The 23,094-nt window shown below is 46.6% G+C and overlaps 1 protein-coding gene across 1 annotated transcript; it reads left to right on the top strand.

Moving 5' to 3' along the window:
• Positions 1–13,954: 13,954 nt before the first annotated feature.
• On the top strand, positions 13,955–17,109 carry LOC129476663 (basic proline-rich protein-like; the record flags this gene model as incomplete). The annotated part of the gene is given in 4 exon segments (XM_063635392.1): positions 13,955–14,160; positions 14,449–15,487; positions 15,490–15,693; positions 17,035–17,109. Coding segments are annotated over 4 exon segments (1,524 nt in total), but the record flags the coding sequence as incomplete, so codon positions are not given.
• Between the last annotated feature and the right edge of the window lie 5,985 nt (positions 17,110–23,094).

Genomic DNA, 23,094 nt, shown 5'->3' with positions numbered 1-23,094 from the left:
GCCTGGCCCCATGTAATGTTTTGATGTGTATAAATATTGTGGAACGGATACATTGAGCTAATTAACATCGGCCTTTGCTCACATACTTACCATTTTCCTTTGGTGAGAACAGCTGACATCTATTGTTATCTCTTTTTATTTTATTTTATTTTATTTTTGAGATAGTCTCGCTCCGTCACCCAGGCTGGAGTGCAGTGGCGTGATCTCGGCTCAATGCAAGCTCTGCCTCTGGGGTTCATGCCATTCTCCTGCCTCAGCCTCCCAAGTAGCTGAGAGTACAGGTGCCCACCACCACGCCCGGCTAATTTTTTTTGTATTTTTAGTAGAGACGGGGTTTCACCACGTTAGCCAGGATGGTCTCGATCTCCTGGCCTCATGATCCACCCGCCTCGGCCTCCCAAAGTGCTGGCATTATAGGCATGAGCCAGTGCGCCAGGCTGCACATCTCATTTTTAAACATTTGTAGATTAAATAAAGTGTGTGCCCATGTTTAGAAAACTGGCACTCTTGGCCTGGCATGGTGGTTCACGCCTGTCATCTCAGCACTTTGGGGGGTTGAGGTGGGCAAATCACGAGCTCAGGAGTTCAAGACCAGCCTGGCCAACATGGTGGCCCGTCTCTACTAAATACACAAAAATTAGCCGGGTGTGGTGGCGGGTGCCTGTAATCCCAGCTACTCGGGAGGCTGAGGCAGGAGGATCGGTTGAACCCGGGAGGTAGAGGTAGCAATGAGCCGAGATTGTGCCTCTGTACTCCAGTCTGGCAATAGAGCAAGACAAGAAAGAAAGAAAGAAAGAAAGAAGGAAAGAAAGAAAGAAAGAAAGAAAGAAAGAAAGAAAGAAAGAAAGAAAGGGAGGGAGAGAAAGAAAGGAGAGAGAGAAGGAAGGAAGGAACAAAGGAAGGAAGGAAGGAAGGAAGGAAGGAAGGAAGGAAGGAAGGAAGGAAAGAAAGAAAGAAAGAAAGAAAGAAAGAAAGAAAAGAAGGAAGGAAGGAAGGATGGAAGGGGAGAGAGACAGAATGAAAGAAAGAAAGAAGGAAGGAAAGAAAGAAAAGAAGAAGGAAGGAAGGAAGGAAAGAGAAAGAAAGAAAGAAAGAAAGAGAAAGAAAGAAAGAAAAAAGAAAGAGAAAGAAAGAAAGGAAGAAAGAAAGAAGGAAAGAAAGAGAAAGAAAGAAGGAAGGAAAGAAAGAGAAAGAAAGAAGGAAGGAAAGAAAAGGAAGAAATAAAGAAAGAAAGAGAAAGAAAGAAAGGAAGAAAGAAAGAGAAGGAAAGAAAGAGAAAGAAAGAAGGAAAGAGAAAGAAAGAAGGAAGGAAAGAAAGAGGAAGAAAGAAAAAGAAAGAAAGGAAGAAAGAAAGAAGGAAAGAAAGAGAAAGAAAAGAAGGAAGGAAGGAAGGAAGGAAGGAAGGAAGGAAGGAAGGAAGGAAGGAAAGAAAGAAAAGAAGAAGGAAGGAAGGAAGGAAAAAAGAAAGAAAAGAAAAGGAAAGGAAACTGACATCCTTCATGCATTTGAATATCTACCCCTAAATATGCGTGGAAACTAGTTTCTGCAGAATTCGTCCTTGTGTCTGAAGCGGCTTCTTGGAGACCGTCCCTGCACGGCTGGACAGTCCACAACCCCCTCAATGTTTGTCCACCCCTCTTGGGTATCTGCGGGATTCATCAGTTCCTGTGACTTCTAGTCACAGACTCGTTTGTAAAGCATGACTTTCTCCCTAACTGTCTGCTCTTAATCATACGGCAATCACCTCCATGGGGTTGGTACGTGGGTTGTAAGCAGGCTGACCTCACTGCATTGCAGCTGCTGTCCCTGGCACGTCTAGAGGTTTGCAGAGAGGAGTCCAGAGCGGGTATCAGAGATCTCACCCCCTACACATGCAAAGAACCGCAGAAACAAGAAAATGCCCACACACGATAGTCGATTCCAGAAAGACTTGGAGTTTGTCTTGCCAAGCTAGAGACGGCGGCAAAGCTTAGCACCTCTTGACACCGTAAGCTTTTAACCCTAGTGAAATGGAACCAGCGTACAACCTCTTGGAGAAAAGATTATAAATGAGACAAAAACAGACTGGATCTTGATCCCTAATTTGTCTATTATTGTTATTATTATTATTTTTGGTTATAGTCCTTGTACCTTTCAGTGCTTGAAACACCTGTGAAGTTTTCAATACATTTGCGTTCAGCCACGTTCACAGCCTCCCCAGAGTGACACTCTGCAAATTTCAGGGGTGATGGTTGAGAAGCGAGGAGACAGGGTAACAAGCGAACGTCCTGTTCCCTCTCTTGTCTCAGATGTTTGAATGATTCCAGCTGTCAGTGGAAACGTTAAGCTAATGATGCCAGGAAAAGCATCTGAAACGTTGTTTAAATAACCGGAAAATCTATGCTGACCCACAGCCAATATCCATTTGCCCAAATTGAAGGAATTTGGAAATCAAACATCGTCAGGTAGGGGCAGCGTGGGCTGGGATTTTGGAAACTCACCTGTGATCTTCTCTATAAACGTGGGACTGGAATGCAGAGAGTGTGGGTGGTGATGTGTGCAGGACAGCCTCAGGCTCCTTGGGGCAGGCCGCCGGGCGGACGCTCCCTCTCCTCACATCCCGGGGTATTCCTTGGGGTTCTCATTAGGACACAAGAAAATGTTTGCCGGTGAGGTGAAAGGGTGGGCTCTCTTTCCAAACAAGGTAAGTGATCCTTCTGCAGCGTCTTTTGCTGTCTTGTTGCAAGAAGTAAGAGGCAACCGGGGTTGGTAGGGACCAGCCTTTGGGGAGTGTCACCCTTCCGACACCTTGATCCCAGGCTTCTGGCTTCCAGCACTGGGAGAGAATAAAATTCTGCTGTCTAACCTGCATCATGGGTGGCACTTTGTTTTGGGAACCAGAGTGGATTCATGCAGATGTTTGTATGTGCCCAGGGTGAGCCCTTGAAGCAGAAAAATCCCCCCAGCCAAGGGATTCCTGGAAGCAAGCCCCAGCGGAGACTCATCAAAGAGCAAGCAGTGCCTGTCAGGCCTCTGAGTCCAAGCTAAGCCATCATATCCCCTGTGACCTGCAAGTACACATCCAGATGGCCTGAGGCAATTGAAGACCCACAAAAGAAGTGAAAATAGCCAGTTCCTGCCTTAACTGATGACGTTCCACCATTGTGATTTGTTCCTGCCCCACCCTAACGGATCAATTGACTTTGTGACAATACACCCTCCCCGCCCCTTGTGATAATGTACTTTGTGATATTCCGCTGCCCTTCTGAATGTATTTTGTACAACAGGCCCTCCCCACCCTTGAGAAGGTACTTTGTAATATCTTCCCCTGCCCTTAAAAATCATTGTCATTTGCTTTGCTTCCATTTATTATGTGTATTTCATGACCTGCCTTCTTTTTCTTCGAAGCAGGTTTGTCGGGCTATAACTGACATATCATACAATGCATCTATTTAAGGCACACAATTCAACAGGTTTTATTATATTCACAGAGTTGAGCAACGGTCATCAGAGTCACTTTTAGGATATCTTTATCACCCCCCAAAGAAGCTGAGTTGCCATCGTCAGACCCCTCCCTCTGTAGTTCTCCCATCCTGGTTCCCTCAGTCCTAAGCAACTACTGATCCACCCTCCGCCCCAATAGATTTTCCTATTCTGGACATGTGATTCGAATGGAATTGTACAATCCGTGGTCTCACTTTCCCCATTTTAATTTCGGAGAACACACACACATACCCCAGTCGTTAAGACCAGCACCACGGCGCGTACAATTTGGCCTTATTCTATCATCTTCCACAAAGCTCTGGCGATCAATTAAAAAGGCAGAATTGCAGAAATAGGGGTCTTATGTTGTACCCCAGAGGTGACGGAACTGGGTCTCTGTCAAATCCGGAGAAAATCTGCAGAGACCAACCACAGGCCACCCTGCCACCTCCAGCATTTAGTTTTTTAATTGGCCCTTCTATACGCCTTCGTTCCTTTTAATTTTGTCATTTTACCCTTTCTGAATATTCTTTGTGGCACCTTTTAGAGGATAATACCATCTCCCCCCTCAGCGGAAGGGTTTCTGTCCTTGTACGGTGCAGAGATGACAACACGATTTTTCTGTAATTCTGGTGTGTTTTTTGACCTGTATTCCCCAGGGAGTTGAAGGCGTGGCTGGTAAATGAGTTTACAATTCCCATGAGATCTGCATGAATCATAATTTCCGGGGAATATCAGGTCCAGTGAGGGTGATTAACTAGTTTCCACTTGGACAACTGGGTCACTGGAGAAGCTGAAAATGGGCTCCCAGGTTTGGGGGGCAGCAAGGGAGACACAGGGACACAAGTGTTCGATTCAATTGCTATAGATCTGCTCCCTCGATCCTGCAAAAGCTTCATTCCCTCCGAAGAAAATGAAGCATCTTCATCTTTGCCTCACAGGACAGGTGTCTGAGAGGAGGAAAGAAGCAATTGCCTGTCTCGGGAAAATCATCTCAATTTCTCTGTTCTTGAAATTGTCTTTCTCCTGGAAGAAAGATATCTCTGGTCTTACCACCTCCAAAGACATGGGACAACTTTTCTGGGCGAAAGAGGAGAGAAATTCTCTGTATTTCATTCTTTCTCAGCCCCCAAAGAGCCACTAAAACTGGGAAGATCAAGAATACAAATAGAATTTAAAAAATAAAGAGGATGGACTGGGGGCGGTGGCTCACGCCTGTCATCCCAGCACTTCGGGAGGCCAAGGCGGGCGGGTCACCTGAGGCTACCAGTTTGAGACCAGCCTGGCCAACATGGTGAAACCCTGTCTCTACTAAAAATACAAAAAAAAAAAAAAAATTAGCTGGGTGTGGTGGCTCATGACTGTAATCCCAGCTACTCAGGAGGCTGAGGCAGGAGAATTGCTCGAACCTGGAAGGTGGAGGTTGCAGTGAGCCGAGATTGCACCACTGCACTCCAGCCTGGGTGACAGAGTGAGACTCTGTCTCCAATAAATAAATAAATGAATAGGATCAGACATAAAGATAGCCAACCAGTAGCCTTCAGGGCTACTCTGCCTGTGGAGTAGCCATTCTTTTATTCCTTCACTTTCTTAATAAACTTGCTTTCACTTAAAAAGAAAAGAAAGAAAGAAAGAAAGAAAGAAAAAAAAGAAGAAAGAAAGAAAGAAAGAAAGAAAGAAAGAAAGAAAGAAAGAAAGGAAAGAAAAGAAAGAAAGGAATGAAGAGAGAGAGAAGGAAGGAAGGAAGGAAGGAAGGAAGGAAGGAAGGAAGGAAGGAAGGAAGAAAGAAAGAAAGAAAGAAAGAAAGAAAGAAAGAAAGAAGAAAGAAAGAAAGAAAGAAGAAAGAAAGAAGAAAGAAAGAGAGAGAGAGAGAGAAAGGAAGGAAGGAAGGAAGGAAGGAAGGAAGGAAGGAAGGAAGGAAGGAAGGAAAGAAGGAAGGAAGGAAGGAAGGAAGGAAGGAAGGAAGGAAGGAAAGAAATGGGATCCACATGTTATAACAAACCAGCCAAATCTTACACTAAAATCCAGGCTCCTTCCACCAAAGGAGCTCCAGGGATGAAGACCAATTTACAAAAGTCACCTCCAAAAATCAGCCTCCATTCTAAGCAATCTTATCTTTCAATATCACCCCAGCACCTGTTTTGTTTGGTTTGGTTTCTCGTGTAAATTGGGAAACAAAATACCTTTCCTTTGTGTTTTAGCTGTTGTCATTATTTCCACCTAAAATGTCACCCTTCAGGACCCATGCATTTTTTTTTTTTTTTTTTTGAAACAGAGTCTTGCTCTGTCGCCTAAGCTGGAGTGCAGTGGCACGATCTTGGCTCACTGCAACCTCCACCTCCTGGGTTCAAGCAATTCTCCTGCCTCAGCCTCTCGAGTATCCGGGACTACAGGCACCCACCACTACGCCCGGCTAATTTTTTGTATTTTTAGTAGAGACGGGGTTTCACCATGTTGGCCACGCTGGTCTCGAACTCCTGACCTCAAATGATCCACCCGCCTCAGCCTCCCAAAGTGCTAGGATTACAGGCATGCAACACCACGCCCAGCTAATTTTTGTATTTTTAGTAGAGACGGGGTTTCACCATGTTGGCCAGGCTGGTCTTGAACTCCTGACCTCAAATGATCCACCCACCTTGGCCTCCCAAAGTGCTGGGATGACAGGAGCCATTTGAGAGCTGAAAAGAATCATCGAGAAATACAGTCCTTTAAATTTCACCAAGGAAATGGACTCCCAGATATTTCTAAGATTTTGTACCTGATTAAAAGACACAATTAAGTTTCAGGCAGGTGGATCTCTTGAGGCCAGGGGTTCCAGACCAGCACTTGGAGAGGCTGACGTGAGGAGATTGTTTAAGTCCAAGAGTTCTAGACCAGCCTGGGCAACACAGCAAGACCCTATGTCTAAAAAAAAAACAAGGCCAGGTGCGGTGGCTCACGCCTGTAATCCCAGCACTTTGGGAGGCCGAGGCGGGCAGATCACGAGGTCATGAGATCAAAACCATCCTGGCTAATACGGTGAAACCCTGTCTCTACTAAAAATACAAAAAATTAGCTGGGTGTGGTGGCAGGTGCCTGTAGTCCCAGCTAGTCGGGAGGTTGAGGCAGGAGAATGGTGTGAACCCGGGAGGCGGAGCTTGCAGTGAGCTGAGATCGCGCCACTACACTCCAGCCTGGGCGACAGAGTCAGGCTTCGTCTCAAAAAAAAAAAAAAAAATTAATTAGTCAAATGTGTAGGGTTTACCTGTAGTCCCAGCTCCTTGGGACGCTGAGGCAGGAGCATTGCTTGAGTCCAGGTGTTCGACAGTATATAGTAAGTCGTGGTCACACCACTGCCCTCCATGGTGGACAACAGAACAAGACCCTGTCTCTTAATAAAAAAAAAAAAAAAAAAAAAAGCACAATTATATGTGCAATGGAGGTGTCCTTAAATGTATCACTGTTTACATTTTTCCAGAATTTAGTACGCATTTCAGGAGGCCATTACAGGGCAACCTCAGCTTGGACCAATGACCCTAACCATGTTTTGGGGGACAATCCCTTTCTGAGTTGCATAGAACCACCCAGAGATGGTTTAAAAAAAAAAAGGTTCTCTGCTTAAAAAATAAAAGTACTGGCCAGGCGTGGTGGCTCAGGCCTGTAATCCCAGCACTTTGGGAGGCCGAGGCAGGTGGATCACAAGGTCAGGAGTTCGAGACCAGCCTGGCCAATATGGTGAAACCCCATGTCTACTAAAAATACAAAAATTAGCCGGGCGTGGTGGCACGTGCCTGTAATCCCAGCTACTCGGGAGGCTGAGGCAGGAGAATCACTTGGACCCGGGAGGCGGAGGTTGCAGTGAGCTGAGATGGTGCCACTGCACTCCAGCCTGGGAGACAGAGCAAGACTCTGTCTCAAAAAAAAAAAAAATAAATAAACAAATAAAAATAAATAAATAAATAAGTAAAAAATAAAAATAAAAGTACCAAAAAAAGCGTACAAAGCACATTCTATGTTAACAGCTAAGGTTGTAATCTGTATTTCTAGGGATATTATAGTAACAGTCTGTATTTTTGCTAAAAAGCACAGATAGAGAAAGAGAATACAAGTTCCTGGGAGCAGGGGATGAATGACAGGTGGGTAAAACCACGACGGGGTTTATGGTCCCTGGGATCACCTAGTTCTGGGTGATCTGCAACTTGGTGGTGTAGCTCCGTGTTTAAACATGTCCCGACACCTCAGCCAACCCGGAATTTTAGGAATCATTCTGCAGTCTTGCAAGTCTTACAGGCAATACACATTTCTTTCTCTCTCTTTATTTATTTATGTTTACTTTTTTTCTGAAACTACGTCTCTCTCACCCAGGCTGGAGTGCAATGGTGCGATCTCAGCTCACTGCAACCTCTGCCTCCCGGGTTCAAGCGATTCTCCTACCTCAGCCTCCTGAGTAGCTGGATTACAGGCGTGTGCCACCACGCTTGGCTAATATTTGTATTTTTTTTTTAGTAGGGATGGGATTTCACCGTGTTGGCCAGGCTGGTCTCAAACTCCTGACCTCAGGTGATCCACCCGCCTCAGCCTCCCAGAGTGCTGGGATTATAGGCGTGTGCCACCACGCCTGGCTAATTTTTGTATTTTTAGTAGAGACGGGGTTTCACCATGTTGGCCAGGCTGGTCTCGAACTCCTGACCTCAGGTGATCCACCCGCCTCGGCCTCCCAAAGTGCTGGAATGACAGATGTGAGCCACTCTTTCTTTCCCATGGCAATCATTTTCTTCAGATTCCCCTATTCAAGCAACTGCAACGTCTACCTCTCCCTCATCCTGGCTGCAGCCTGAGAAGCGTGCACCCTTGTGCAAAGCCTGGGGAGGCGACAGTTTTATGTCCATCTATGCGTGTTGCCTGTGTGTGTAGCCACAACCAGACTCCGTGGAGTGCTGAGGGTCTGGCACAAAAAAAAATAAAAATAAAAATAAAAACCTGCACCATCGAGCTGCCAAACAAAAGGGCCCGAGTAAATAAATAAAAAATAAAACTTGTGAAAAATCATCCTTGTTCACGTAGTTTTCCTAGGCCGGCTACAGCTGAGGGGCACGTTACCACAGCAACTGTTTCTGAGCTGGGCTGTTTCTGCAGCCAGGGGGGTCTTGGGTGGACCAGCTGCCTGTGTGCAGCGAGCATCCAGCACCTGGGATCTGCCCCCCACATCAGCTGCGTCTCCTGAAATGTGTCAGAAAACATTATCAGGAGGGGAAGGCTGGTGGTTGCAGACTCCAGTAAATTTATAGATAATCAGGTCCTTAGTGGCAGCCCTAATGGCAGGAAGGGGTGGAAGGGGTGTGATTGGAGGTGGGCAGAGGTGGGGGGTGGGTCAGCGACCTGTACTTCGAGGGCAGAGCAGGATATCTAGACTCGCAGAGACAGGGAAGGTGTATGGAGCTTTCAGCAATTTACATGCCATTTGAATGGACCTTCCTTGCAGTCCCCTGCCTTCCCTTTGCCAAATGCATTGAATTGCGTCACTGACAGAGATGCACAGACGGTGCACCCGTGGCTTCTGTGTGGAACTAAAACAATTTCTGCCCTGGATGTCGTGGGTTTGGGTGACTTTTTCAACTCAGAGCCAGCTGACCTAACACAGCGCCATCTTCTTCTACAACACCAGGGTATGCTTAGCCGGTAAAATCATCTTTTCCAATCTGCAGAGGAAGATGAGTTGTGTCCGGAAGGTTTGGCGCTGGAAATTTAGAAGGAAAAACGTGGGCTGTTCATTTTAAATAATCTCCTCCCATAGAAATGTCATAATAAAATAAAATAGTAGGTTGCAAACGCATCTATTTAAGTATCGAAAGAAACCCTTCCCCAATATTCATTTTGAGTAATTCCCATAGAGTTTAGCAGTTTCGTTATTTTAAAACACACACACAGCCCCCACCAAGTACAATTAAAGACAGTATTTGTACAACTGTGTTTTTGGATGCACTGTTTTTCACTACAACAAAACAATGTATCGAAATATCCAAGGAATGTTTCAAACAGGGTGTACTGTATGTGAAATGCTTTCTCTGCAGCAAGAAACAGCCAGGAGGTGTCTTTCGGGTCGTAAAAGAAAGATGAAGCTGTGGATAGTATTTAGAGAAGGCTATTTTTCTGGTTTTTCAACACACGCCGAAGCTTGGGAGTTTGCGGTGGGGATTAAGAAGCTGGTTCCAGGGTTTGTTATGGTTGATGATTTTTCTTCCAGCAGAATTCCTCCAGGAAACACCACCTGCCCTTTTAGTTGATTTTGATTGTACGTGAAATGTCTAAGGCTTGAGGCTCCGTAATCTTGACCCTTTGGTGACTGATTCAAACAGTTGTTACCTGTAAACGGTCAAGGAGGTGAGGCCGGGCGCGGTGGCTCACGCCTGTAATCCCAGCACTTTGGGAGACTGAGGCGGGCGGATCACGAGGTCAGGAGTTCGAGACCAACCTGGCCAACATGGTGAAACCCCGTCTCTAGTAAAAATACAAAAATTAGCTGGGCATGGTGGTGGGCACCTGTAATCCCACCTACTCAGGAGGCTGAGGCAGGAGAATCGCTTGAACCTGGGAGGCAGAGGTTGTGGTGAGCCGAGATCACGCCATTGCACTCTGGCCTGGCGACAGAGTGAGACTCTGTCTCAAAAAAAAAAAAAAAAAAAAAAAATCCAGCAGCTGGACAGAAACACAGATGACCCAGGGCTTTCCGGCATGTAAAGGTGACAGGAGTCAAAGGTGATGAGGATTGTACACAGCCAGTCTCACCGGTCGTCTGACGCGGCCTAATCTGTGCGTGTGACAGCTTGGCATCCACGTCTGAATTTATTTTTATTTTTTATTTTTTATGTTTTTTTGAGACGGAGTCTCACTCTGTCACCCAGGCTGGAGTGCAGTGGCTCGATCTCGGCTCACTGCAAGCTCCGCCTCCTGGGTTCACCCCATTCTCCTGCCTCAGCCTCCTGAGTAGCTGGGACTACAGGCACCTGCCACCACGCCTGGCTAATTTTTTATATTTTTAGTAGAGACGGGGCTTCACTGTGTTAGCCAGGATGGTCTCGATCTCCTGACCTCGTGATCCACCCGCCTCAGCCTCCCAAAGTGCTGGGATTACAGGCGTGAGCCACCGCGCCCGGCCCCGTGTCTAACTTTTACAACAAAAAGCCATTGGTCAGAACCCTGAGGCTTGGATGGTCACCTAAGGAAAGTTCTCACAGATTTTTATGTGCATAAGATACAGCAGTGCCGGGCGTGCCAGCTCACACCTGTCATCCCAGCACTGTGGGAGGCCGAGTGGGGCAGATCATCTGAGGTCAGGAGTTCGAGACAAGTCTGGCCAACATGGTGAAACCCCATCTCTACTAAAAACACAAAACAATTAGCCAGGCGTGGTGGCGGGTGCCTGTAATCCCAGCTACTCGGGAGGCTGAGGCAGGAGAATTTCTTGAACCATGATGTTGGAGGTTGCAGTGAGCCGAGATCACGCCATTGCACTCCAGCCTGCATGACAGAGTGAGACTCCATCTCAAAAAAAAAAAAAAGGTTGCAATGAGCTGAGATTGCACCATTGTCCTCCAACGTGGGCAACACAGCAGGACACTCCATCTCAAAAAAAAAAAAAAAAAAAAAAGATACAACAGGACACAGAACGTATTTCTCTAACCAAGCACAGAAATATGTTAATCTCAATAATTGATAGCGAGGAAAAGAAATCATCCCGCGTAGCACGTGCAATAATATCTCCCCCACACAAATAATTTCATCTGGAACCCAGGATGGGGAACTTATTTGGAACTATGGTGTCTGCAGATATAGTTAGTTATAATGAGGTCATCCTGGAATAGGCTGGGCCCTAAATGCAATGACAGGTGTCTTTGTAAGAGACAGAAGAGGAAACACAGACACAGAGCAGGAGGCCACGTGGAGATGGAGGCAGAGACTGGAGTGATGCAGCCACAAGCCCAGGGATGCCTGCAGCCCCCAGGAGCTGGGAGAGGCAGGGAGGACCCTCCCTTAGAACCTTCGGAGGGAGGATGGTCCTGAGACAGCTGGATCACACAGACAGCTGTTCTCCAGAGCTGGGAGAAGACGAATCTCTGCTGTTTTGACCTTCCCACTGTGAGGTCATGCTCATTTCTTCTGACAGCCCCAGGAACTCACACAAGCTTCTCTCCACCGTGGTTCTGAAGGCAAACCACATCCCTGCCATTTTACTGCTTTTTCTTTTCTTTCTTTCTTTCTTTTTTTTTTTTTTTTTTTTGAGACACAGTCTCACTCTGTCACCCAGGCTGGAGTGAAGTGGCACGATCTCGGCTCACCACACCCTCCACCTCCTGGGTTCAAGCGATTCTCCTGCCTCAGCCTCCCAAGTAGTTGGGATTACAGGCGTGCACCACCATGCCCGGCTAATTTTTGTATTTTTAATAGAGACAGGGTTTCACCATGTTGGCCAGGCTGGTCTCGAACTCCTGACTTCGGGTGATCCACGCACCTCAGGCTTCCAAAGTGCTGTGATAACAGGTGTGAGCCACCGCGCCCGGCCAGGCTGTTTGGACTCAGGTGTTTTTTGCCCTTTAGCACGCGTTGGAGGCTTAGGGGAAGGAGAGGGAGAAGTCTAAACACATAATGTCACCGCTTCTCTGACAGTGAGATTACAGGCACCTGCCACCACATCCAGCCGATTTTTGTATTTTTAGTAGAGACGGAGTTTCACCATATTGGCCAGGATGGTCTTGAACTCCTGACGTCAGGTGACCCGCCCGCCTCAGCCTCCCAAAGTGCTGGGATTACAGGCGTGAGCCACTGTGCCCGGCCGTCGTTTGTTTTACTGTATAAAGTTAGTTTCATTTTGTTTTATCTTATTTGTGATTTTATTTTTTGTTTAAAATAAATGCACTTTAAAAATCTATTTGTATTTAACTCAGTGGCATGCAGTCTCTGAGGCTGCCTATTTTAAAACATGAACTGCAGAACCAACGAATGGTAAGACTGAATACATAAAAACTCAGACCCAGATGAAGGAAGTGGCTTATAACCTCAGCAAAAATCCTGCCGACATGCTGCTAATTCCACATTTTTTCGCAATTATTCTTCACGGGTGGCGGGAGGCTGGTAACCTCTTTTTTCTCTGATTTTTTGCTGAGGACGTTGGTATCTTTTGGTGATGGGGCAGCGGAGGCTAATATTCAAAGGCAAATGCATAGATTTCTGGCTGGTTGCGGTGGCTCAAGCCTGTAATCCCAGCGCTTTGGGAAGGCGAGATGGGTGGATCATCTGAGGTCACGAGTTCGAGACCAGCCTGGCCAACATGGCGAAAACCCACCTCTGCTAAAAATACAAAAATTAGCCGGGTGTGACGGCGGGTGCCTGTAGTCCCAGCTACTTGGGAGGCTGAGGCAGGAGAATCGCTTGAACCTTGGGGGCGGAGGTTACAGTGAGCCGAGACCACGCCAGGTGTTAGCTTTGTAATTTTACTGCAAACTGCAAGTAAACTTTCACAGGCTGCCCCAGTTCCCGCATGTGTGAAAAGAGGTGTTCCTTTCTCTTATAGCCATGGATCCTATTAAGTACAGTTGTTTTTTTAAGAAGAAAATGCATTTGGTTCTCCATATATTCCTAACGTCAGAGAGAATTGTATCTGGGGCACAGTGGCCTAGAAAATCCATAAATCAGCATTCCAAAAGAGGGTCACGTCCTGCCTTGGACATGGAACAGAAATCAAAACAGACAGGTTCCACATCTGCAGGACGGGTATACCTTCCCCAGTTACAGGCCCCTGAGAGCGCCCCGTCTTAATAGCTGGACACAGGGATGGAGGAAGGAGGTGGGGAGGAGCTGGGGTGCCCCGTGCGGGGCAGAGTGTCAGCCCTGCAATTACTGTGGATTCCACAATCCACCTCGGAGGGAGCACGGATGACTCATTCTCCCTGCAAGGCAAAGGCGTATTATCACCCAGACCTTGCAGAGCTCAAGGGGGCAGGCGGCATGTCCTGCTACGGAGGGGTGCACAGAGGGGCCTGAGAGAACTCTAAGTGGGGGGAGAGAACGATGGCTGTGTGGGAAGCGGGTCTCCGGGCGCACCTGCCCCTCATTAGGGTTTGCAGCTCAGTATCCTGGCAGGGCCCACATGTGGCCCAGGTGGGGGCCGGTGTGAGCAGAGCAGGCCCACAGGGAGGGCAACAGCACAGGCGTCTGGTCTACCGTGGGATGGGGGTGAGGGGACCAGGCTTTCCTGAGTCCCTCTGCACCCTCTAGCCCCCCCATCTGTTTTCTGCCTCCTCCACCTTCTCCTTCTCCTCCTCCTCCTTCCCCTCTTCCTCCCCCTCCTCCACCTCTGCCTCTTTCTCTGCCTCCTCCTTCTCCTCCTCTACTCTTTCCCTCCTCCTCTCCCTCCTCCTCCCCCTTTTCCTCTCTTGTTCCTGTTTCTCCTGTTCCTCCTCCACCTTCTCCAACCTCCTCCTTCCCCCCTCTTCCTGCTTCTGTTTCTCTCCCTCCTCCTCCCCCTCCTCCTCCCCCTCCTCCTCCCCCTCCTCCTCCCCCTCCTCCTCTCCCTCCTCCTCTCCCTCCTCCGCTCCCTCCTCCTCTCCCTCCTCCTTCCCCTCCTCCTCTCCCTCCTCCTCTCCCTCCTCCGCTCCCTCCTCCGCTCCCTCCTCCTCTCCCTCCTCCTTCCCCTCCTCCTCTCCCTCCTCCTTCCCCTCCACCTTCCCTCCTCCTTCCCCTCCACCTTCCCTCCTCCTTCCCCTCCACCTTCCCTCCTCCTTCCCCTCCTCCTCTCCCTCCTCCTCCCCCTCCTCCTCCCCTCCTCCTTCCCCTCCACCTTCCCTCCTCCTTCCCCTCCACCTTCCCTCCTCCTTCCCCTCCTCCTCTCCCTCCTCCTCCCCTCCTCCTCTCCCTCCTCCTCCCCCTTTTCCTCTCTTGTTCCTGTTTCTCCTGTTCCTCCTCCACCTTCTCCAACCTCCTCCTTCCCCCTCTTCCTACTTCTGTTTCTCTCCCTCCTCCTCCCCCTCCTCCTCCCCCTCCTCCTCCCCCTCCTCCTCCCCCTCCTCCTCTCCCTCCTCCTCTCCCTCCTCCGCTCCCTCCTCCTCTCCCTCCTCCTTCCCCTCCTCCTCTCCCTCCTCCTCTCCCTCCTCCTTCCCCTCCTCCTCTCCCTCCTCCTCTCCCTCCTCCGCTCCCTCCTCCTCTCCCTCCTCCTCCCCCTCCTCCTCTCCCTCCTCCTTCCCCTCCTCCTCTCCCTCCTCCTCTCCCTCCTCCGCTCCCTCCTCCTCTCCCTCCTCCTCCCCCTCCTCCTCTCCCTCCTCCTCTCCCTCCTCCTTCCCCTCCTCCTCTCCCTCCTCCTCTCCCTCCTCCTCCCCCTCCTCCTCTCCCTCCTCCTCTCCCTCCTCCTCTCTCTCTTCCTCCTCCTTCCCCTCCTCCTCTCCCTCCTCCTCCTTCCCCTCCTCCTCTCCCTCCTCCTCTCCCTCCTCCGCTCCCTCCTCCTCTCCCTCCTCCTCTCTCTCTTCCTCCTCCTTCCCCTCCTCCTCTCCCTCCTCCTCCTCCCCCTCCTCCTCCCCCTCCTCCTCCCCCTCCTCCTCCCCCTCCTCCTCCCCCTCCTCCTCTCCCTCCTCCTCTCCCTCCTCCGCTCCCTCCTCCTCTCCCTCCTCCTTCCCCTCCTCCTCTCCCTCCTCCTCTCCCTCCTCCGCTCCCTCCTCCTCTCCCTCCTCCTCTCCCTCCTCCTCCCCCTCCTCCTCTCCCTCCTCCTTCCCCTCCTCCTCTCCCTCCTCCTCTCCCTCCTCCGCTCCCTCCTCCTCTCCCTCCTCCTCTCCCTCCTCCTCCCCCTCCTCCTCTCCCTCCTCCTCTCCCTCCTCCTTCCCCTCCTCCTCTCCCTCCTCCTCTCCCTCCTCCTCCCCCTCCTCCTCTCCCTCCTCCTCTCCCTCCTCCTCTCTCTCTTCCTCCTCCTTCCCCTCCTCCTCTCCCTCCTCCTCTCTCTCTTCCTCCTCATTCCCCTCCTCCTCTCCCTCCTCCTCCTCTCCCTCCTCCTCCCCCTCCTCCTCCCCTCCTCCTCTCCCTCCTCCTCCCCCTCCTCCTCTCCCTCCTCCTCCCCCTCCTCCTTCCCCTCCTCCTCTCCCTCCTCCTCCTTCCCCTCCTCCTCTCCCTCCTCCTCCCCCTCCTCCTTCCCCTCCTCCTCTCCCTCCTCCTCCCCCTCCTCCTCCCCCTCCTCCTTCCCCTCCTCCTCTCCCTCCTCCTCCTTCCCCTCCTCCTCTCCCTCCTCCTCCCCCTCCTCCTTCCCCTCCTCCTCTCCCTCCTCCTCCCCTCCTCCTCTCCCTCCTCCTCCCCCTTTTCCTCTCTTGTTCCTGTTTCTCCTGTTCCTCCTCCACCTTCTCCAACCTCCTCCTTCCCCCCTTCCTGCTTCTGTTTCTCTCCCTCCTCCTCTCCCTCCTCCTCTCCCTCCTCCTCTCCCTCCTCCTTCCCCTCCTCCTCTCCCTCCTCCTCTCCCTCCTCCTCTCCCTCCTCCTCCCCCTCCTCCTCTCCCTCCTCCTCTCTCTCTTCCTCCTCCTTCCCCTCCTCCTCTCCCTCCTCCTCCTTCCCCTCCACCTTCCCTCCTCCTTCCCCTCCTCCTTCCCCTCCTCCTCTCCCTCCTCCTTCCCCTACTCCTCTCCCTCCTCCTCCCCCTTTTCCTCTCTTGTTCCTGTTTCTCCTGTTCCTCCTCCACCTTCTCCAACCTCCTCCTTCCCCCCTTCCTGCTTCTGTTTCTCTCCCTCCTCCTCTCCCTCCTCCTCTTTCTCTCCCTCCTCCTTCCCCTCCTCCTCTCCTTCCTCCTCCCCCTCCTTGTTTTTCTCTTCCTCATCCTTCTCTTTCTCCTCCTCCAACCCCCTCCTCCTCTTGTTTCTCCTCTTTCTCCCTCTATCTTTAATTTTTTTTTTTTCGACACTGAGTCTCACTCTATCTCCCAGGTTGGAGTGCAGTGACCTCGGCTCTCTGCAACCACTGCCACCCAGGTTCCAGCAATTCTGCCTCAACCCCCGAGTAGCTGGGATTACAGGCACCTGCCACTACGCCTGACTATTTTTTGTATTTCTTTAGTAGAGACGGGGTTTCACTATGTTGGCCAGGCTGGTCTTGACCTCCTGACCTCGTGATCCGCCCGCCTCAGCCTCCGAAAGTGCTGGGATTACAGGCATGAGCCACCGCGCCCGGCTAATTTTTGTATTTTTAGTAGAGACAGGATTTCACCATGTTGGTCAGGCTGGTCTCAATCTCCTGACCTCAGGTAATCCACCCGCCTCGGCCTCCCAAAGTGCTGGGATTACAGGCGTGAGCCACCACGCCTGGATAATTTTTGTATTTTTACTAGAGACGGGATTTCACCATGTTGGTCAGGCTGGTCTCGAACTCCTGACCTCAGGTGATCCACCCACCTCGGCCCCCCAAAGTGCTGGGATGACAGATGTGAGCCACAGCGCCCGGCCTTCTTTAAACTTTTTATGAAGACCCAGAATGCAAGTTTATGCGTGATCTATACACGCATATTTTACCTGACACATGTATCTCTTTGATAGCCAGGACGCACCATGCTGACGTGAACCATACTCCACACAGGATGACGGCTTCCTCACTGTAACATCATCTGCCAGCCAGAGGCCTGAAGCCATCGAGGATCTGGGTGGAAATTAGCTCCTGAAGCATCAAGAAGGTACTTTCTCCTAGAGGCAGGAAATTTAGGAAATTAAAATCCATTTTTGGCCGGGCGCGGGTGGCTCATGCCTGTCATCGCAGCACTTTGGGAGGCCAAGCCGGGCAGATCACGAGGTTAGGAGTTCGAGACCAGCCTGGCCAATATGGTGAAACCCGGTCTCTACTAAAAATACAAAAATTAGCCTGGCGTGGTGGCGCGCACCTGTAATCCCAGCTACTCGGAAGGCTGAGGCAGGAGACTCGCTTGAACCTGGGAGGTGGAGGTTCTTGAGGCTAAGAGTTCAAGACCAGCCTGGCCAACATGGTGAAACCCCAACTCTACTAAAAGTACAAAAAATTAGCCGGGCGTGGTGGCGGGCACCTGTAGTCCCAGCTACTCGGAGAGGCTGAGGCAGGAGAATGGCGTGAACCCGGGAGGAGGAGCTTGCAGTGAGCCGAGATTGCACCACTGCACTCCAGCCTGGGGAACAGAGCGAGACTCTGTCTCAAAAAAAAAAAAAGAGAGAGAGAGAGAGAGAGATACTTCTGAACAAAAAGACCCACATCCCTACGTTCTTGAGCTCACTTTCTGGGCAGTGGCTTTAGTGAAATTTTGAGCAATAATTACTTGCATTCTGCAGTGTGTCAGAAACTAAATTTCAGTGTGGGATCAGTGAGACCAGTCACTCTGAGGAGTGGAGACGTTCCCATTTTATTTTATGTTATTTTTATTTAATTAATTAATTTATTTTTCGAGATGGAGTCTTGCTCTGTCACCCAGCCTGAGCAACGTCTCGGCTCACCGCAACCTCCGTACCCGGGTTCATGCCATTCTCCTGCCTCAGCCTCCCGAGGAGCTGGGACTACAGGCACCCGCCACCACGCCCGGCTAATTTTTGTATTTTTAGTAGAGATGGGGTTTCTCCATGTTGGTCAGGCTGGTCTTGAACTCCTGACCTTGAGGATCCGCCCGCCTCAGCTTCCCAAAGTGCTGGGATTACAGGCATGAGCCACTGCGCTGGCCTTATTTTTTATTTATTTTTTTTATAAGAGTCAGGGTCTCGCTCTGTCGCTCAGGCTGGAGGGCAGTGAGATGATCATAGCTCCCTACATCTGGTTTCAGTAGCATGCAGGGAAATCTTCAAATAACGCAAGTCACCAAACAGCCTTCGTCTGCTCCACCCCAGAGATCTGTCTCCAGAGACATTCAATGGTCATCTTCTAGCCAACAGCCATAATGTGCATGAAAAATCAATGCCTGGATTCCAGACGTGCAGAAAATGACCTCTCATGTCAAACATTACATATATATATATATAAACAAATATATATATTCCATTGCACCTGCTGCAAAAGTTTTGTGTACATGCTTTTTCTCTGCTATTTAGTGACCCCAAATCTCTCTCCTTCTTTCTCTCTCTTCCTTCACCCATTTCTTTCTCACCTGTCTGTCATCTCTCGTTATGTATGTATCTGTCCATCTATCATTTATCCATCTATCCATCTATCACTTATCTATCCATCTATCTACCCATCTATCATTTATCGATTCATTTACTATTTTTCTATCCATCTATTATTTATCTATCTTTTATCTACCCATCTTTTACCAATTCATTTACTATTTATTGATCCATCTGTTATTTATTTATCTATCTTTTATCTATCCATCGATCATTTATCTATCTGTCCACCTACCAGTTATCTGTCCATTTATTATTTATCTATTTATCTATCTATCCATCTAAATACCCATCTATCATTTATCTATCTATCCATCTATTTTTTGTGTATCTATCCATCATTTATCTATCATCTATCATTTATCTATCCATCTATCATCATTTATATATTCATCTATCATTTATCTATCTACCTATCATTTATATATCTACCATCTATCTATCCATCATTTATCTATCAATCATCTATCTATCCATCTATCATCTATTTATCCATCTATCATTTATCTATCCATCTATCATTTATCTATCTATCCATCAATCATTATCTGTATCTCTGTCAATCATTATCTATCCATCTATCATTTGTCTATCTATCCATCAATCATAATCTATATCTCCGTCAATCATTATCTATCCATCTATCATTTGTCTATGTATCCATCAATCATCTATCTATCTATCCATCTATCATATATTTATCCATCTATCATTTATCTATCCATCTATCATTTATCTATCCATCAATCATTATCTACATCTCCATCAATCATTATCTGTCCATCTATCATTTGTCTATCTATCCATCAATCATCTATCTATCTATCATTTATCTATCTATCTAATAGGGTTTGGATCGGTGTCCCCGCCCAAATCTCATGCTGAATTGTAATCCCCAGTGTTGGAGGTGGGGCCTGGTGAGAGGTGATTGGATCGTGGGTGTTGGTCCCTCATGAGTGGTTTAGGACCATCCCTTTTGTGCTGTTCTTGTGCTAGAGTTCTCACGCAATCTGGTTGATTACAAGTGTGTGGCACCTCCCCCGCCCCTCCTCTTACTCCAGCAGTGTAAGACATACCTGTTTCCCCTTCATCTTCCACCATGATTATAAGTTTCCTGAGGCCTCCTCAGAAGCCCAAGCCACTGGGCTTCTTGTGCAGCCTGCAGAACCATGAGCCAATTCAACCTCTTTTCTTTATAAATTACCCAGGCTCAGGCATTGCTTTATAGCAATGCAAGAACAAATTGATATTCTATCATCTATCTATCTATCTATCTATCTATCTATCTATCTATCTATCTATCTATCATCTATCTATCTATCTATCTATCATCTATCTATCTATCTATCTATCTATCATCTATCTGTCTATATATCTATCATCTATCTAGCTGTCTATTTATCTATCTGTCTAAATATCTATCTATCATCTATCATCTATCTATATATCTATCATCTATCTAGCTATCTGTCTGTCTATCATCTATCTATCTATATATCTGTCTGTCATCTATCTAGCTATCTATCTGTCTATCATCTATCTATTTATCTATCTATCATCTATCTATCTATATATCTGTCTAAATATCTATCATCTATCTGTCTGTCTATCATCTATCTATATATCTATCTGTCTATCATCTATATAGCTATCTGTCTATCTGTCTGTCTATCATCTATTTATCTATCTATCATCTATCTATATATATCTATCTATCTATCTATCTGTCATCTATCTAGCTATCTATCATCTATCTGTCTATATATCTATCATCTATCTAGCTGTCTATCTATATATATCTGTCTAAATATCTATCATCTATCTGTCTATCATCTATCTATCTGTCTATCTATATATCTATCTCTCTAAATATCTATCATCTATCTATCTGTCTGTCTATCATCTATCTATACATCTATCTGTCTATCTATCATCTAGCTATCTGTCTGTCTGTCTATCATCTATTTATCTATCTATCTATCTATCTATCTATCTATCTATCATCTATCTAGCTATCTGTCTATCTATATATCTGTCAGTCTAAATATCTATCATTATCTATCTGTCTATCATCTATCTATCTATATATCTATCTATCATCTATCTAGCTATCTGTCTGTCTATCATCTATTTATCTATCTATATATCTGTCTATCATCTATCTATCTATCATCTAGCTAGCTATCTAGCTATCTACCATCTACCTATTATCTATCTACCTATCATCTATCTAGGTAATCTATCATCTATCTATTATCTATCTATTATCTACCTATCATCTATCTATTTAATCTATCATCTATCTATCTATTATCTATCAATCTGTTATCTATCTATTATCTAATCAGTGGCACTCTTTTATAGCAGTACAAAATAAACTAAGATGATGTTTGTCATCATTTTTGTTACAGCAGCCAGTGGAAGCTAATACCCTTTCTAATACCCTGCCTCTTCTGGGTGTCCATTAGTAACACAGCAAACATCTCATTTGTAATCAACACCTACTCAGTGTCATGTTTGTTCAAAAGGGCTAACTCACTCAAGTATTACAATAAACCCAACAGAGTCTCTACCACCCCAGTTCCTCTTCATTCTTCTCCACTCTCTTCTTCAGGAGGCTGGAAAGTGTGGACTGTCTCAACAGCAATCTATTATCTACCTACGTATGATGTGTTTATCTACCTTTCTATCTATTATCCATCAATCATCTATTGTCTATCTATCTATCTATTAGGTATCTATTTATCTACATCTATGTACCTCATCTATCTATCCATTATCTATCTCTATCTCTTTGTCTCTCTATCCAGCATCTATCTCTCTATCTCCTGTCTCTCTATCCATCATCTATCATCTATCTACCTATCTATCTACATAATATCTATCTCTATCGTCTATCTCTGCATGTATACACACCTTAATGTGTATGGCTCTTGTATCCATGTATCTACCTCTATCAATCGATCAGTCAATCAATCAATCATCTATTGATGTATCCCTCTCTCTCTATCCATCACCTATCTCTCTATTCATCGTCTATCTATCTCTCTATCCAGCATCTATTTATCTATCAGGCATTGATCTATTTCCTGTCTATCTGCCATCTATGTATATATGTATGTACATACTTAACTGTCTACCTAGCTACCTACCCTGTTTCATCCCTGATGCAACTAGTCACATGCTACACGAATTAGCAAGAACTGCTGCAAACATTCGCTTCCCTAAAGCAGAAGAAAGGGTAAAGCACATTCTTCTGTTTGACTTTTGGGGTCATACGGTCACCACGGACAACCTCCTCAAACCCAGAACACCTTTAGGTGGGGAGGGCGACCAGTTCACACATACTTCTCCAAGGAAGCACCTGTTCTGTTCCTGGCACATAAACCCTGCAACCCTCACCTCCAGACCCAGGTCTTTCTCTGGAGACCACCTGTTTAGCATCCAGCAACGAGTCATGTTGGAGCCTCTCCAGCCAGCTCCGAACACTAAACAGGTCCCCTCACACGTTCTATTCATGGGACTCTCCTAACCTTCTGGGGCAAAAAAAAGAAAAAAGAAAAAAAAATCCTAATTCGAAGCATATTGATCTCCAGGCATATGTTTTATATCAGGACCTCTGAAACGAAGGTGAAAATGTGAAAATATACTTGGAAATCTTGTACGTATCTGTCCACCTATCAGTTATCTATTCATCTGTTACTTATTTATCTATTTATCCATCTAAATACCCTTCTATCATCTATCTATCTATCCATCTATTGTTTATGTATCTATCCATCATTTATCTATCAATCTTTTATTATTCATCTATCATTTATCTATCTATCCATCTGTCATTTATCCATCCATCATTTATCTATTCATCTATCATTTATCTATTTATCCATCTATCCTCTTTCTGTCCATCTTCTTTTATCTATTCATCTATCATTTATCCATTTATCCATATATCATCTATCTGTCCATCATCTGTCTTTTATCTATTCGTCTATAATTTATCTATCTAACCATCAGTCATTTATCTATTCATGTATTACTTATCTATTTATCTATCTATCCATCTAAATACCCATCTATCTATCCATCCATCTATTGTTTATGTATCTATCCATCATTTATCTATCAATGTGTCTTTTATCTATTCATCTACATTTATCTATTTATCCATCTGTCATTTATCTATCTTTCTATCATTTATCTATTCATCTATCATGTATCTATCCATCTGTCGTCTATGTATCTGTCCATCATCTATCTTTTATCTTTTCATCTATCACTTATCTATCTATCCATCTGTAATTTATCTATCTATCCATCTATCATTTATCTAATCTATTCATTCATCTATCATCTATGTATCTGTCCATCATCTTTCATTTATCTATTCATCTATCATTTATCTATCTACCCATCTATCTATATATCTATCTACCCATCTATCAATCTATCCATCTATCATCTATCTATATATCTATCTACCCATCTATCAATCTATCCATCTATCATCTATATATTTATC

Source organism: Symphalangus syndactylus, chromosome Y (genome assembly GCF_028878055.3).
Source record: "Symphalangus syndactylus isolate Jambi chromosome Y, NHGRI_mSymSyn1-v2.1_pri, whole genome shotgun sequence".
Classification (NCBI taxonomy): Eukaryota; Metazoa; Chordata; class Mammalia; order Primates; family Hylobatidae; genus Symphalangus; species Symphalangus syndactylus.
This window is presented reverse-complemented; position numbering and strand designations above follow the sequence as displayed.